General features: G+C 39.7%; 1 protein-coding gene across 9 annotated transcripts in view; it reads left to right on the forward strand.

Annotated features, from left to right (window-relative positions):
- Nucleotides 1-15,285, forward strand: part of KAT6B (lysine acetyltransferase 6B) — a 113,241-nt gene that overhangs the window by 50,451 nt on the left and 47,505 nt on the right. For 8 of the 9 annotated variants that reach the window (XM_082765215.1, XM_082765214.1, XM_082765212.1 and 5 more), the window contains 4 exons: nucleotides 2,326-2,434; nucleotides 12,213-12,328; nucleotides 12,481-12,562; nucleotides 13,531-13,663. In XM_082765215.1, the coding sequence (XP_082621341.1) occupies nucleotides 2,326-2,434; nucleotides 12,213-12,328; nucleotides 12,481-12,562; nucleotides 13,531-13,663 (440 nt within the window). The remainder of the gene's footprint in view (nucleotides 1-2,325; nucleotides 2,435-12,212; nucleotides 12,329-12,480; nucleotides 12,563-13,530; nucleotides 13,664-15,285) is intronic. The other variant, XM_082765220.1, reaches the window with a different exon arrangement.

The raw sequence follows: 15,285 nt of genomic DNA on the forward strand, positions 1-15,285 counted from the left end.
TTCTGCAGGTCTCGCGTGGAGAAGTTCTTGCAGGAGAGCTTTGGCAGAGAAGCTCATCTCGGAGTAGAAAGCAGGCTGCTCTTGGATGTTGGGAGATGTATGGGGATCGGATGCTAGTTCCTGGTACAGCCAGTAGCTGGTGGTGATTCCTGCTTTCCCAGCCCATCAGCTGGTTATCACAGCTCCTCTGTTCGGTGCCCATCAGGGAGATCTGGGGCTCCCAGCTGTGCTTGTCAAGGATGCCCTGATTCCCAGGCCAGCCAGCGCACCGTGTCAGTGGTTTGACACTTGTGGCTGCTCCAGCAGCGAATTACTGGCCAGGCGAGTTTCTGTAAGAGATGAAATGGAATTAACCTCGATGTTGACTAACACTTGTGTTACAGAGGATAATGATACTTGATTACTGTGTTTTAGGTGGGAAACCAGTGATTAGGGCTTGAAAAATGATACAGGTAGGAGATGAGCTTCTTTGTTTTATATGCTGACAAAGACTTTTTATGGTTCATCCTAATTGAGTCAGTTGCGGGACAAAAAAACCACCAGTATGACTGCAGTGCTGCTTCAGCTATGCAAGTTCAAGTAGCATGAGGCTTTACTTAGTGTGCTGACAGCAACGTCTGTATTAACTAACGTCAGTAGCTCAGAGATCAGACCTAGTAATGTTCACAGTTATTAATGTAAATGGTTCCTAAATATATACAGGAGCCTGTAAGTTTCTTGAAAACCTATGTGTGAAGTGACAGGATTTGCAAGCTCTCTATTACTGCGTTTGGTATGGGAACATCAGTCTTTGTAGCCTTGAACTGCCAACAACCTTTGTCCTTTATTTTACCTTCAGTTAAAAAAAAAAAAAAAGGGGGGGGGAGAATAAGGGGATTGAAATAGGAAAGTACATGAATGTTGGCTAATGGCCATGTCTTTCCTAAGTCTTGGAAAGATAAATGAGAGTGTGGACCTGGATTTGTTTCATTACATGAATGATATGTGATGTTTTGTAAATAATTTATCAGAGCAAGCATTTCTGAAATGGCTAAAGCACTGTGATATCAAAGGAAAAGAGAACGGTATCATTGCCAAGATGAGGCTTTTGCTGGCTTCCACTTAAATAAATAAATATCTTAAAATTATCTGTGTTAAACATTTCTTTAAGTTAAGAAATGTTCACAAGATGGTGTAAGTGAACGGTTAGATAGCTCTGAACCATTTTCCTACTGCTTTTTATTGAGGTCTGAATGATTACTAAAAATTAGCTTTTTGTTTAGTGCATGTATTTTTTTCAGGTTAATACCGTTTTCATGTAAATACATCTTAGTGATAATGATGGGACAGATAATTTTAATCATGATCTCTTACAGGCAAGAATTGTAAGGTGTTTTCCTTTATCTGTAGGTATGTTACTTTAAACTGACAGGTGGAAAACTCTGCGGGTATGAATGTGTCTTCCCCTGTCTGGGAAGGTGCTTGTTATTACTTCGAGTATCCCACTGAAGAAATAGTTGCACCTTGTTTTACTTGTTGCAGACCTGTTTATAGACTCTCCATGCAATTATTACTGATTTACGTATTTGTATGATGCAGGTAACTAGTTTGACTGAAAATCTCTGAGAATTTCCCATTGGGAGAATGGGGAAGTAAATTTGTTTTTGTTTTTTGGCGGAAAGCTGTGTGTCAATTGCAGGTATTGAAAGGTTTGCGTGTTTGTTCTGTTGTGATTGCGTGAGATTGTTCCAGCATGATGAGTCCCATCAACTAACAGTTGATTTACTGAAACGAGTGTTTTTAACCTAAACTGGTAGCTTCAGAGAGAGGCACAGGGAAGCTATCCATTGGACAGAAGTGGATGAAGTATGTCTTAACATTGACACGCGTACACGTACTCCTTTGGAAAGGAACTATTCAGCTGTAATAAAAACTAGTTTGCGTCTTAATCTTTGAAGTACTATTACAGCTGAACCAATGATTTGTTTTGTGTTCTGGAGTTGAAACAGTATATTTAAGAACAATGTCCTAAAATTATTATTTTTCCTGGATTTTTTAAACACTAATCTCACGTTAGAGATCTTTATATGGGTAAGTACAAAAAGTGGCTAATTACGGGTTAACTTCTGGTTTTGAAACATGTTAAGATAATAAATCTTACTCAAAAGCAAGTAAATTTGTAATTAATACATAATACAACAAAATGACAATTAAAACTGATTCTCTGAACTCAAGTATATGGGAGACAAAAGGCCCCTGAGAAGGGTTTGCCTCTGTTTGTAGTTTTTAGGTAACTTTTTTCTTGCTTAATAAAGCTAACAACGCCTGTTTGTTTTTTAAATCTAGCCACGAGCTGATCCCATCCCGATATGTAGCTTTTGTTTGGGAACGAAAGAATCAAATCGTGAAAAAAAACCTGAAGAGCTGTTGTCTTGTGCAGACTGTGGCAGCAGTGGTAAGTTGGACGAATTTACAAACATTATAAATATTAATCTATAAATCTGTTTTTAAGTTAGTAAAGTGTTTTCAATGTGAGAATGTCATTCTCTCTTTGGACATAAATTGAGAGTTAATTGAGTGGAAGAGGCAGGAAAAACACAATTCATTTGTAGGCCCAAAGTGTAGATGTGCTGAGGAAATATATAGGGGAATGGTACTTGCAGAATGCTGGAATGGTGTGATTTTTTTTTTTTTTTTGGGGGGGGGAGGAGGGGGTCTATACTTTATTTGAAAACTCAGTTTTGCTCTGTGCCTGCAAATGATCATCAGGAATTCTGTACTGATTTGCAGCACTTAAGATGTTGGGGAAGAATGAAAAATAAAGACAACTGTGTAGCAGTCTTTGCTGTTACGTATCTTTGGTATCCAGTTAATTTTCTTGTAAAATTCTTTTGTTACACAAGTGGTAATTTGTATAGTGTTTAAAATAACCTACTCAAGCTGTTAGGAGAAACATCACATTTGTGTTTCACTCAACAGAAAATGTGTGTGGATTTGAGGGGAAAAAGGGAGTTGTAAGAAGAACAAGTCTTTTGGCTAGTAACAGGAAAATCACTGAATCTGGGAAATATTTTACAAGTACAAAGAAGTCTGGCAGTTAATGAGCTAGATGTTTGCTTCCCTGTGAAGTTACATAAATAAAGCAGAACTTTGCCATTTTCTTCAACTTTTTTTTTACACTCCTTTTTTCTTCATATTCTTCAGCTAATGTGAGAATCCAGCTTCCCCTTTGAATGGTTTCCATTACCTTGCAGAAAGTGTTTATAAAAATGGGATGAATTTTTATATCAATAACTTCTTTGTCAGAATGCATAGGATGGTTTTTGATATTGGATCCTTATTTTCCCCCTTCTAAGAAAGTGACCCTGTTTGATAAAACAGGGCTATACTTCACTGCCTGTTCCCTGAAAGGTGTTTGTATGGGTGGTGGTAGAGCTGATCCAGTAGCAGGTATGGGAACAGGTATGTAGGCAAACCAGAGGCCACCACTTGTCAGACACAATGAAGTGACCATCCACTTACACGTGCCTTGCTGCTGTGCGCTGGAGCTGCTCTTGCTGACCCTGTGCAGCTGATCTGAATGCAAGTGCTTCCAGCAAAGTGATTGTCTGGCTTAATTTTGAAACCATCTGGGTTAATTTTGGAAGCTGTAGCACACTGGTGCTTTGAGCGCTGACAGCACGTGGATGATACCAAGCATGTTCTTGGCTTAGGTTATTGCGGATTCACAGGGGGATTTGGCTATGAAACTCATGAAGACCTTGTTAGAAAAAGCTTTATGGCATATAGCTGGCCTAACTGTCGAGTTTGGGTTGTGAAAATCCTCTGATCAGTTCAGCTATTCTAAAAGAAAATCCCGTGTAAAAAGGGCTTTATATCGGAAGGGGAGTTACTTGACCAGTAGAGCTTGTCACTTGGGTGGACTGCTCTTGTTAGCTCTGTCTTTAAAAGAATTTTTGCCCACGTAAGCTACTGCTACTTAAGGAAGTACTTTCAGCAAAGACTTCTGCAGTGCAGATCATCCCAGCTCACAGACACACTAGCACTACTGCTTCTTAAAGGCACAACCTGCAATGTGCTACCCCTTCTTCTGCCCTGGTGCCCGTGGTGGCATGTGAGCTGGACTGAGGAACAAATGTAGTGGAAAGATGGCAAGTTGGATCGGTTCCCTGCTCTGCCATACAACCTTCTGCGTCAGAATGAAAATGAGGGAAGTGCTTTGGTAGTAAATGATTAGGGTCTGAGTAGGCCATCGCTGCTCTTGAGAAGGATGTAAGTGAAAATATTGTTTCAGTGTCTTTAAATTCAGAGTATATATCTCTCACAATTTTGTAGGTGTGCTGCTGAAGATGGTTAATCTTTTGGTACTGTGATAGCTATATAAGTACTCAAGTAAAAGCAAACCAGTATGGAACAAAAACGTATTTTCAGTTAATCAGGGTATGTTTTTAATTGTGTGCTTCTGAATCCATCACCCTGGACAGATTATTTTTATTCTAACCAGTTTGTTTTCTAGTATATTTAAACGATTAAACAGTGAAATAAGGAAGTGGCTTTACACTGAACCCCTTAGACTTGTTAAATGGCTTTCCATATGGCTTACCGGATTCCTGCACTTTCCAATCTGTGTTCTAGTATTTGGAAGTTTAAATAGGATTTGTGCTTGGTTAGGCTGTGGTACGCAAAGTTTACATTAATCAGGTGACCTCAGATAACAGCTCTTCTGTTATGGAGTAATCCCTGGTAAGTCTGAGGGCTCTGGAACTGCAGAAGCCTTGACTTTCATGGATCAGCTTCCCTTCGAATTAACACTGATACATTCTCTCTGCCTCATTAAGAGTGAATTATCTTTAATTAGTTCCTCAGATGTATTTTATATGAAGAATGAAGTGTTGAGACTGCCAATCAGATTGCTGCATGGTTAAACTTTAGCTACTGATGCCTAACTAAAAGAAAAACCAATTTCAGTGCAGTATATAAATAATAAAACTTCATTCGAGTAGAGGTTATTGTAATTGGATTTGTAATTTTGCACACTGCAGTATGTCTCAAAGCTGGTCTTACTGTATAAGAAACATAAAAGAAAATGCATATTGTGCACAGCAAGCAAATTGTTGTTCAGCTGATCAGAGATTAAATTGCAGTGCCCACTACTGGCACGTCTGCTTTGCCTTAGGTTTTTTGTTTCAGTTGCTTATGGTTCTTCAGGTAATGCTTCTGCATTCTGAAAGCAGAAACTATCTGGGTACTTGCACACCTCTCTAATATCACTCTGATTTTGTGATAAAATCTATTTGGGTAGTGAAAATGAAATGCATTGCTGTGTCCCCTTTCACGGGGTGTTTCCTAAGGGAGTAAGATGAGGGATGTCAGATAAGAGAAAACAAATCCTATTACAAAAGCAAACATTGTTCCTTCCTTTTTCCTGCCTTTTTTTCCTTGTTATATTTTGATTTTGAAAAATCAATAGACTTGAGAACTGGAATCAAACTCTACCTCTGTTTGCACAATCAAGAGGTGCAGAAGCAACTGAAGAGCTGCTGCTGGCAGATTTTTGAAAGGGAGAATGAAGTTCGATAAAGAAAGGGGAAAAGTAGAGTTACTGGGAAACTAATAAATACTTAAGAGCAACTAAAAAGCACAAACCAAAACAACAACAACAACAAAATACAAGAACAATGGTTGGTTTTATTATTCCAAATAAGTATTATGGTAGGCTGAGAAGGCAGGAGGGTTAGTGAGCAAATGTGGGTAGGGGAAGCTGGAGAGCAAAACATCAAGGTTTTAGAGAGTTCAAGAGAAACAGGGACAGGAGGTGTTTGGAAAGCCACCTGTGGAGGCTGCTTTACTAAGGGAGATCAGGATGTGCCTGAAATGTAGGAGCTCACAATGGAGCAGGGGGATGTGGCCTGGAGGCATCTGCAGCCCATGGAGAGCAGGAACAGGCTGTGGTCCAGAGCTGCAGCCCATGGAGAGGAGCCTACACAAGAGCAGGTGATCTGGTGGCAGCCTGCGGGGGACCCACACTGAAGCATCTGTTCCTGCAGGATGGGCCCTGTGGTGTGGACCCCTATTGGAGCAGTTCTTAAGCTGCAGTCTGAGGGAAGCTTGTGCTGGATCAATTCAGGAGGGATTGCATCCTGTGAGATATGCCCTGTGCCAGAACAGGGGGAAGAGACCATCCCTGAGGAGGCAGAGAGGAGGTGTTACGGACTGACTGCAACCCCCATTCCCTTCAGCTGCATGGGGGAAGGATGTACAAGAGAGTAGATGTTGGGGAGAAGGTGTTTTCAGTTTCCTTATAGTTCTCATTGCTCTGGTCTGTGATAAATAGGCATATAATATATATTAATATATAGTGTAATGTTTGTTTTATTAATCTCCCTTATACAGAGTCTCTTTTGCTTGTGGCAGCAGTTGGTGTGTGATCTCCCTGTCCTTATCTGAACCCATAAGCTTTTTTCATTGTTCTGTCCTTCTGAGGATGGGGAATGAGAGAGCGGCATGGTGATGCTTGGCTGCCTATTGGTATTGAACTGGTACATAAGGGAATATAGAAATTGTCTTTTACTCTTGATTACTACCATATGTGGGAGGAGGTTGGTTAGTTGGTAAAATTAACTGCTAAGAATCCCGTAGCTAGAAAACCATACTGGATGCCCAAGATAGATGCCTTTCTCCTTGTAAAGTTCACCCTAATTAATAATGCTTTCTACCTAACAAGTTATTGAACACATTTTTCTTTGCAAATTACTTAATAGATTTGTTTCCAACACTTGTATGTCAAAGTTAAAAATAACATGATATTAGCGGGTCTAATCCAGCACTGTAAGTAATTGTCAGTAGCGTAACACTCCTCACTTAAAAGACTGGTGTTTTGTCAGATCCTTTGAAGAACATACAAGACTCGAATTTGCAATGAGGAAACAGAAGTGGACTTCTTAAAGGAGTTCTCTTCACTCAGGAGTGAGACATTGTTTTAACTTCCCAATCTCACCTATTTTTACCACATGAACATATTGCAAGTCTTCACCTTTTCTAACTGGGGTGGGCAAAAAGATTTTAAAGCATTTGATTATTATTTTCTTAAGGTTGAACTAAACATATATATGTATTCCTGGTGGGAATTGGCAGCTTTTGAAGGTTGAAGTTACCTGTAATCTGTTAAGTTAGTACTATATTAATGTTGCTGAGGCTTAAAAGAAAGTCATAGAATCATTTAGGTAGGAAAAGACCTCTAGGATATCTAGTCCAGCCTTTAACCTAGCGCTGGCAGCTCCACCGTTAAACCATGTCACTAAGCACTACAGCTACATGTTTTTTGAAGACCTCCAGGGCTGGTGACTCAACTATTCTGCTGGGCAGCCTATTCCAATATTTGACAACTGTTTCAGTGAAGAAATGTTGTGGTGTGTTTATGTGGCAAGGTTTTGCTAGCAGGGGGCCATAGGGGTGGCTTCTGTGAGAACAATTCAGAAGCTGCTCCATGGTAGGTAAGGGCCCTGCTGCTGACCAGAGCTGAGCCGATACATGATGATGTTTGCGCCTCTGTGAGAGAAGACTTGAGAAAGGGGAAAAAAAAAACAAAACAACAAACTGCTGGGAACAGAAGCTGGGAGAGAGAGAGAAACAACAAACAGCCTTACAGATGACAAGGTCAGTGAATATGGAGGTGGAAAGGTGCTCCAGGCACCAGAGCAGAAGTCCCCTGTGGCCTGTGGTGAGGACCATGGTGAAGCAGGATGTCCCCCTGCAGCCCCTGGAGTACCACGGTGGAGCAGGGTTCCACACTGCAGCCTGTGGAGGAGTCCCTGATGGAGCAGGTGGACCTGCACTGAAGAAGACTGTGGCCTGTGGAGGACCCCTGCCGGAGCAGGTTCTGGGCCAAGCTGCTACCCATGGAGAAGAGATGATGCAGGAGCAGGGGATCTGGGGGGAGCTGCTGCATGTGGGGAACCTGTGTTGGAGCAGGTAGCTGCTGGGGGATGGACCCCATGGTACGGAGCCATACCTGGAGCTGCGTGTGGGAAACCTACACCATATCAGCTCGGAAAGGACGACGGCATCCCCTGGGAGGGACCCCACAGGGAGCAGAAGCAGAGAGTGACCGGAGGAGCAGTGCAGACAAAGCGCTATGGACTGACTGCAGCCCCTGTTCCCTGTTACCCTGCACTGCTTGGAGCAAGGAGGTGGAAGAGGGTGGATGGGGGGAAGGTGTTTTTGGTTTCTTCCCTTTGTTTCACACTTGTCTAGCTTGTTAATAATAGGCAATAAATCTTACTGTTCCCTCTGCTCTGAGTCTGTTTTGCCTGTCACAAGCGTTGTTGAGCGATCTTCCTGCCCTTTGCCTTGTCCTCCTTCCCCTTTGAGGAGGGGGAGTGAGAGAGGGGCTGAGGTGGAGCTCATCTGTGCACCTGAGTAAAACCATCATAAATGTTTTCTAATATCCAACTGAAGCCTTCTCTAACACAACTTGCACCCATTTCCCCATCTTAGCACTTAGTCCTTGGGAGAAGAGACTTATCCCCACCTTGCTATAGTCTCCTTGAAAGCAATTGGAGAGGACACCTGTGATAAGGTCTCCACTGACTCCTTTTCTCCAGGTTAAGTAACTCCAGATCCCTCAGCTGCTCCTCGTAAGACTTGTTCTCTAGGCCCTCCACCAGCTTTGTTGTCCTTCTTTGGACATGCTCCAGCATCCTCCATGTCCTTCTTGTAGTGGGGGGGGGTCCAAAACTGAACACAGTACTCGAGGTGGGGCCGCAGCAAGACCAAGTACAAAGGGACAATCAATTTCTTAGTCCTGCTGGCCACACTGGTTCTGACACAAGCCAGGATGCTGTTGGCCTTCTTGGCCACCTGAGCACACTGCTGGCTTGTGTTCAGCCAGCTGTCAACCAACACCCCCGCTCCATTTCTGCAGGGCTTTCCAGCTCCTCTTCCCTCAGTGTGTAGTGCTGCATGGGGTGGTTGTGCCCCAAGTGCAGGACCCTTTGGCCTTGTAGAACTTCATACACTTGGCCTTGGTCCAGCATGTCCAGATCCATCTGCAGAGCTCTTCTACTCTTGAACAGATTTACCCTTGAGCAGATAAACACTCACAGCCAACTTGTTTTTTTCTGTGAACTTAACAAAGTCAAGTGACTGAACCAGAAGAAATGACCATATCAATCTGGAGAGTGATAGAATGTTACTGGAGTACTATGTCCAGTTCTGGGTTCCCAGTACAAAAGGGACTTGGACATACTGGAAATAGTCCCGTGGAGGGCCATCAAGATGATGGAGGGACTGGAGCACTTCTATGAGGAAAGACTGAGAGAGCTGGGGCTGTTCAACCAGCAGAAGAGAAGGCTCCAGGGGTTCTTCTCTGTGCCTTTAAATACTTGAACGGAGGATGTGGCCAGGACTGGGCCAGGCTCTTTTCAGTGTTGCCCATCGCTGGGACAAGAGGCAGTGTGTACAAACTGGAGCACAGGAGGTTCCCTCTGAACATCAGGCAACAATTCTGTGCTACATGTATGTGGGTGTGACTGAGCGCTGGTACAGGTTGTGCAGAGAGGTTGTGAAGTTTCCTTCTTGGAGGTTTTCAGAAACTGCTTGGATGTGGTCCTGGTTACCCATGTCTAGGTATCCCCCTGCTTGGGCAGGGTGTTGGACCAGACAACCGACCTCCAGAGGTCCCTCACAACCTCATCCTTCTGTGATTCTGTGGTGAAGACCTCTTGGCAGATACATCTGCTTCTGAATATACAGGAGATAGTATGTTCTCTCTCTTCAGATCAGTCAGTGCTGAGATTATAGGGATTTTAGAGCCAAAACCATGCTTTCCCTCTTGAGCAATTTTACAGGTATTTTCTTTACATTTGAGGGTCACAGGGACTCAGTTTAATGGACTACAGAAATTGGTTTAACTATAGAAGTAGTTTAAAATATAAGTCACGTATAGAAGCAAAGCCTGCGTTGACTGCTACTTCATGTCTGTTAGGCATAACCCACTTTTTGTTAATGTTGTGTTTTTCCTATACAATCTTGTGTCCAAAATGAAGAATATAACTATTACCAGCTAGTAAAGAAAAATACCATACTGTATTTAGAAATTTAAAAATCTGTGCTGTTTCCAGTAGCGCGTACCTAGGGAAGACAGTAAAAGAACATAGCAAACAAATAGTGATATTTCCCTTTGCACAGTCCCAGCCTACAGTTACTTGAGTAACTGTAAGTAAGTCTGAAGGACTTTGAGTTGCAGGCAGTCTTCATGTTTAATCCCAGTAGATGTTTTTCATGATTTTTTTTTTTGATAATAAAACCTTTAAGGATAGAAACAAATGTGTCTTAAGCTGTGTAATTTCTTGAATGAAAACTTTTACATTGGTAGGTAACAGAGAAATTAAGTAACCCTGTTATACTTAGTCTGTGTAGTTACCAAGTAGTGAGAATGAGCCTTTCTTAAGTTAATAACTGAGAAGGATAAACATACTGCAAAGTTAAAATCAATGAGTTAACTTATTTATGCCTTGAAGTAAATTACTTCTGTGCAGGGTAGATGTATGTAATTCTAGTTATGAATAAGGATATAATTGGTTTATGATAACACTTTAATGTGTTAATGTGCATGTTAAGTCATGGTTGATGAAATAAGTCTGTGATATTGATTATTAATATTATTGACTTTAGGGAGCTTTTTTCTTTCTTAGCAGGCATTTTTTTGAATCAAGCACTCATTAAGCTTTATTGAAAGGGACAGAGTGACACTGAACTGCACTATGCAGTTCCACGGTGCATTTGTAACTTCCAAGAGAAATAGTTACTTTAGATGTGCAATCAGTCATAAACACAGATTGTTAATTTCTGTTAAACTGTATGGTAAGTGTCAAACGGCAACATTTTCTGATATTTCTGTTTTTAAAAGGATTTGTGGAATTTATTCCTGAATGTTTTTCACTTACAGATTATATTTCTCATTTTATAAAATGGTATTTTTACCCAGTTTAAATTGCTTTTTTAACAAGAAGTGTATTGATTAAATCTTGGGTATGTGCTGTAAGAGGAAACAATCAGTACAGATTTCAGATTTTGGAGTGGTTTTTGCATTTCTTCATTCATCTTTGTCATTCTTGCCTCAGTCTATTAGAAGATTAAAATAGCAAATGCTTAGGGATTAGCCGATATCCTTGTTTGTGGTGATTTAGCTGTGGTGGTTTAGACTGAGAGAGAAACAACAGATGGACAAAATCTGAATCACCATTACCTGGAAGACTGTACTTACCAGCCTCTGGCAATGAGAAGAAAGCATCATGCATTCTCATGACATCGGTACAGCATGGCATCAGGGATTCTTACCTCCCTTACAACTTGATGTCCTTGATGATCTCTAAATTTAAGTGCTTCCTTGGGAAGGTTTGTTCCTTCCTATTTAACAGTGCTTTTATCTTCTATGGATTAAGGGTTTACACTCCTTTGAGATTGTTGAAGACGAGAGAAGTCACTGCCAGTATTGCCTAAGGTGTTATATGTGTTCAGTTGTCTGATACCTTGTATTAATTGGAAGAGCTTCCAGGCTGCCATGGAAAAGATGATGATCCCACTAGGGAATAAGATGCAATTTCATGGGAAAGTGAAGTTCAGCTGCTCTTTTCTCACTACTTCATCTTGTCCCTTACTTTAAACCTTCCACAGTAGTAAGCTTTTTGTGTGTCAGTTGTCCACTCCATTTTTTTCTTCTAACTGCTCTGAAATTGTTCTTTGTATATAACTTAGTAATAAGTTGGAATGAAAAATGCATATAGCTCAACTATTAAGTTTCTCTGGTAGGTAGTTAGAACATTTTGAAAAAGATACTAATTCAGTCTTGTTTAAGGATTTAATCTGTTTGTTGCACTGCTATAAAAGGAGTGGGTTCCAGTATGTAGAAATGCTTTTTTCAGGACCAATGGCAGTTGGTTATTTCCATTGCATGTATAACTAGTGAAAGAAAAGATTATATTTCAGATATTTGTGAAGACTTTTCACAGGTGTCAGGTGTCAGCTTTCTATTTCTCTTCATAAATGAGTATTATGGCAGTTTTGCCATACCTTCTTTGTAAGAAGTGTGTTAAATGATGTATTGCAAAGTTCTAAAAACTGCTGGTGCTTACAAGGCTCTGGTGGTGCTGGCTACATTTTGTTGAACATAAGCATCAGTATTTCTTAAAACTCAAGCTTTAAATATGTTGTGGTTTATTTTATTTTTTTAGGACATCCATCATGTTTGAAATTCTGTCCTGAGTTAACAACAAATGTGAAGGCCTTAAGATGGCAGTGTATTGAATGCAAGACATGCAGTGCATGTAGGATCCAAGGCAAAAATGCAGTAAGTTAGACTGTTCAGTGTTACCTGACTTTTGTTTATCATAGCCCTATACTTAGCACATATGCAAATACAAATCACTGTTGTGCAACCTCTAGCAATGCTGTATTAAGTCTTTTTTTCCTCTTCCTCTTCCTTCCCCCACTCCCCTTCAGGATAACATGCTTTTTTGCGACTCCTGTGATAGAGGGTTCCACATGGAGTGCTGTGACCCACCACTTTCCCGAATGCCAAAAGGTGATAATGAAAATACTTTCATTCACAGTCTTTTCTCATATTAAGTGACCAAAAGCTCTTAATGATGCTAATTACTTTCACATTGGTGAACAATATAGTTTCAATCATGTCAAAGCCAGAATTTTATTTTTTGAGTTTTTTTTTTTTCCTCTCTGAAACTGTAAAGGTCAGTTGATCAGGTGAATTCACCATGAATTGAGGTCTTGGCCTATTATTGAGAGTGAAGTTTTGCAAAGGCTGTTTAAAATGTTTGGAGTGTATATATTGATGTAGAAATCCTTAAAGCAGGTGAAAAAGACAGCTGCCTCATGTAAGGGTAACTTAAAACACCTGTGTCCTTCAGATTCTCTAGATCTCTGATATATAGCACCTCTCATTTCTAGTCTCACATCTTTATGGCGTTCATTATTTAATCTTAAAATTACACTGCAGATTTTCCAGCTTTTTTTCTTTAAATCTTCTAGTGTTATTTATAAAAGCAAAAACAAACAAACAAAAAACGCAAACACACAAAAAGTGTTCAGGTTATCTACTGTTAAAAGGATAACAAATTCAATTTGTATGTTAAACCAAACATACTTCGTTGTGATCTGATGTTTTCTTCAGCACACTCTAGACTAGTTAGCTGTGTAATTCACATGTAATTTTTTCCCATCTTAATTTTTTCAAAAGAAATATGTATCTGTAGTGTAAGGAAGAGCAAGTTATAACAGACTTTCTTTTAAGAACCCATTTGCTTACAATCTTTTGTGATCTCTTTTGCAACTTCTTTTTCCCCCTTTCCTTGAGCAATTTGTTGTCAAAAATTTTAAGGTATAGGTAGAAGGGGATCACTTTTCTTTGTCTACTTCCCCTTCCACCTGTCTTGTTTATGAGAAAACTTTACATACATGGCATATATCTTGGTAGGCACCTGCAAGACAGATTAAATATGTTGTGTACAATTAAACTTTTTTTCCTTTATGTAGGGATGTGGATTTGCCAGGTCTGTAGACCAAAGAAGAAAGGGAGAAAGCTACTTCATGAGAAAGCTGCCCAAATAAGGCGACGATATGCAAAACCTATCGGACGACCGAAAAATAAACTAAAGCAACGAATGTTGTAGGTTTCTCTTATTTTTTTTTTTAATTTTAATTTTTATTTTTTTTTACTGTACTAGAGTAATAAGTTTCAACCAGTTTTTAACTGTTTCAAATTGGGGAAAGTAAGTTATGAATATTCTAGTACAGACCTTCTAGTCCAATGGATAATGACTTTTTATTCATAATGGTTAATTTTCACATCTTGTCAGAACCTGGTGGAAAAAACTTCCTGTAAGTTACTTTTCTAGGTCCCAAATTTTTTTTAATACAAATTGCACCTATACCAAATAGAAATAAAAGTCTGTACAGTAATACATGACACATCTATCTTTATATGTAACTTAAAATAATTGATACACATGCAGAGACCATAATAAATCAATAATAAATAATGAATTTAGTTATAAATAATTTCAGGCAACTGTTCTGTTCAAAGGCCTGTTCAAATGTAGTATAAAAATTACTTTATTTGTATCAGTTCATAAAACCCATTCCAAAGAGTACAACATGTAAATACTATAGAAGTTCTGTTTTCAGTGGTACTCTAGAAACAAACAGAAAAAAAAAGTGTTTGAATTATGTTGTTAAGCTGCCACTGGTTACTTGGCAAAGAGGCTGCAATTTGTTTTACTTATTAGGAATGTGTTCATCTAATACAAGAGAATGCTGTAATTCTTTTGGCATCTGTCCTTCCAGGGAACACTGTAATTGGACATCTTAAGGCTTGGTTGGAGGACTTTTTTAAAAAAAAGTAGTTTAAAATGCTGAGTTGTCTTTACACTCAGTCTTAAACAAGAACAGATTCTGTGTTAACTTCAGTAGCATGTTGCCCTCCATTTCATGTTTCTGTCCATATGTGCCTTCCTTCTCTTCCTATTTAAGTTTGTTTGGCTGTGTCAACTCAGCAGCTGAAAGGTTTTCTGCCTCTGTCTACTACTCGTTTTGTCATGTGGCTGTTACCCAACCATTTTTCTCTACAGTCTAAACCTGTCTGGTATACTTCGGAGTTGTGTGTTAGCTGCTGTAAAACCTTGCATTTTGCAAAATAAGAACTTGTGGAGTCAATGTGTAAAAGGGGAAACACATACATATATTAAAAGAAAAAAAAAAAAAGTAAATACTGGCAGTACTCAAGTACAGCATAATAGTCATGTTGATGTACTTGGTAGTGCAGCTTGCTATCTATATATTTATTCTCTTTATGTCAGGATCTCATCTTTCCTTTAGGTCCATGTTCAAAAGTTCTGGGTAGGAACCCTAGAAGGAAGCATGGCACTATATCAAAGTCAAAAATGTAGTTGTAATGGATCATAAGAACATGCTCATAAAGGAAGAATGCATCAAAAACTTTTATTTCTCCTTTCTCTCAATTAAATAAGTATTTAAAAGTCATTGAAATAGCCATACACCTTTCATTGTTTTTACATGGTGAAATGGTTGTGTTTCCTTGTGTGTGCATCTCCCTCTGTTTATCGCTACACCTTTGTGTTTATCCCTTTGAGAATTCTAAAAACTTGTCCTTGATTTATGCATTCCACAGTGGGTTTAGCAGGAATGTTTGTCTGATACAGTATTTCTGCTTCCCCTCATTCCACATACATGTAAAGGAAAAGTTGGAAAGCTTGTGGGGGTTTTACTGTT

This window comes from Aythya marila (genome assembly GCF_965140915.1).
Source record: "Aythya marila genome assembly, chromosome: 7".
Taxonomy (NCBI): Eukaryota; Metazoa; Chordata; class Aves; order Anseriformes; family Anatidae; genus Aythya; species Aythya marila.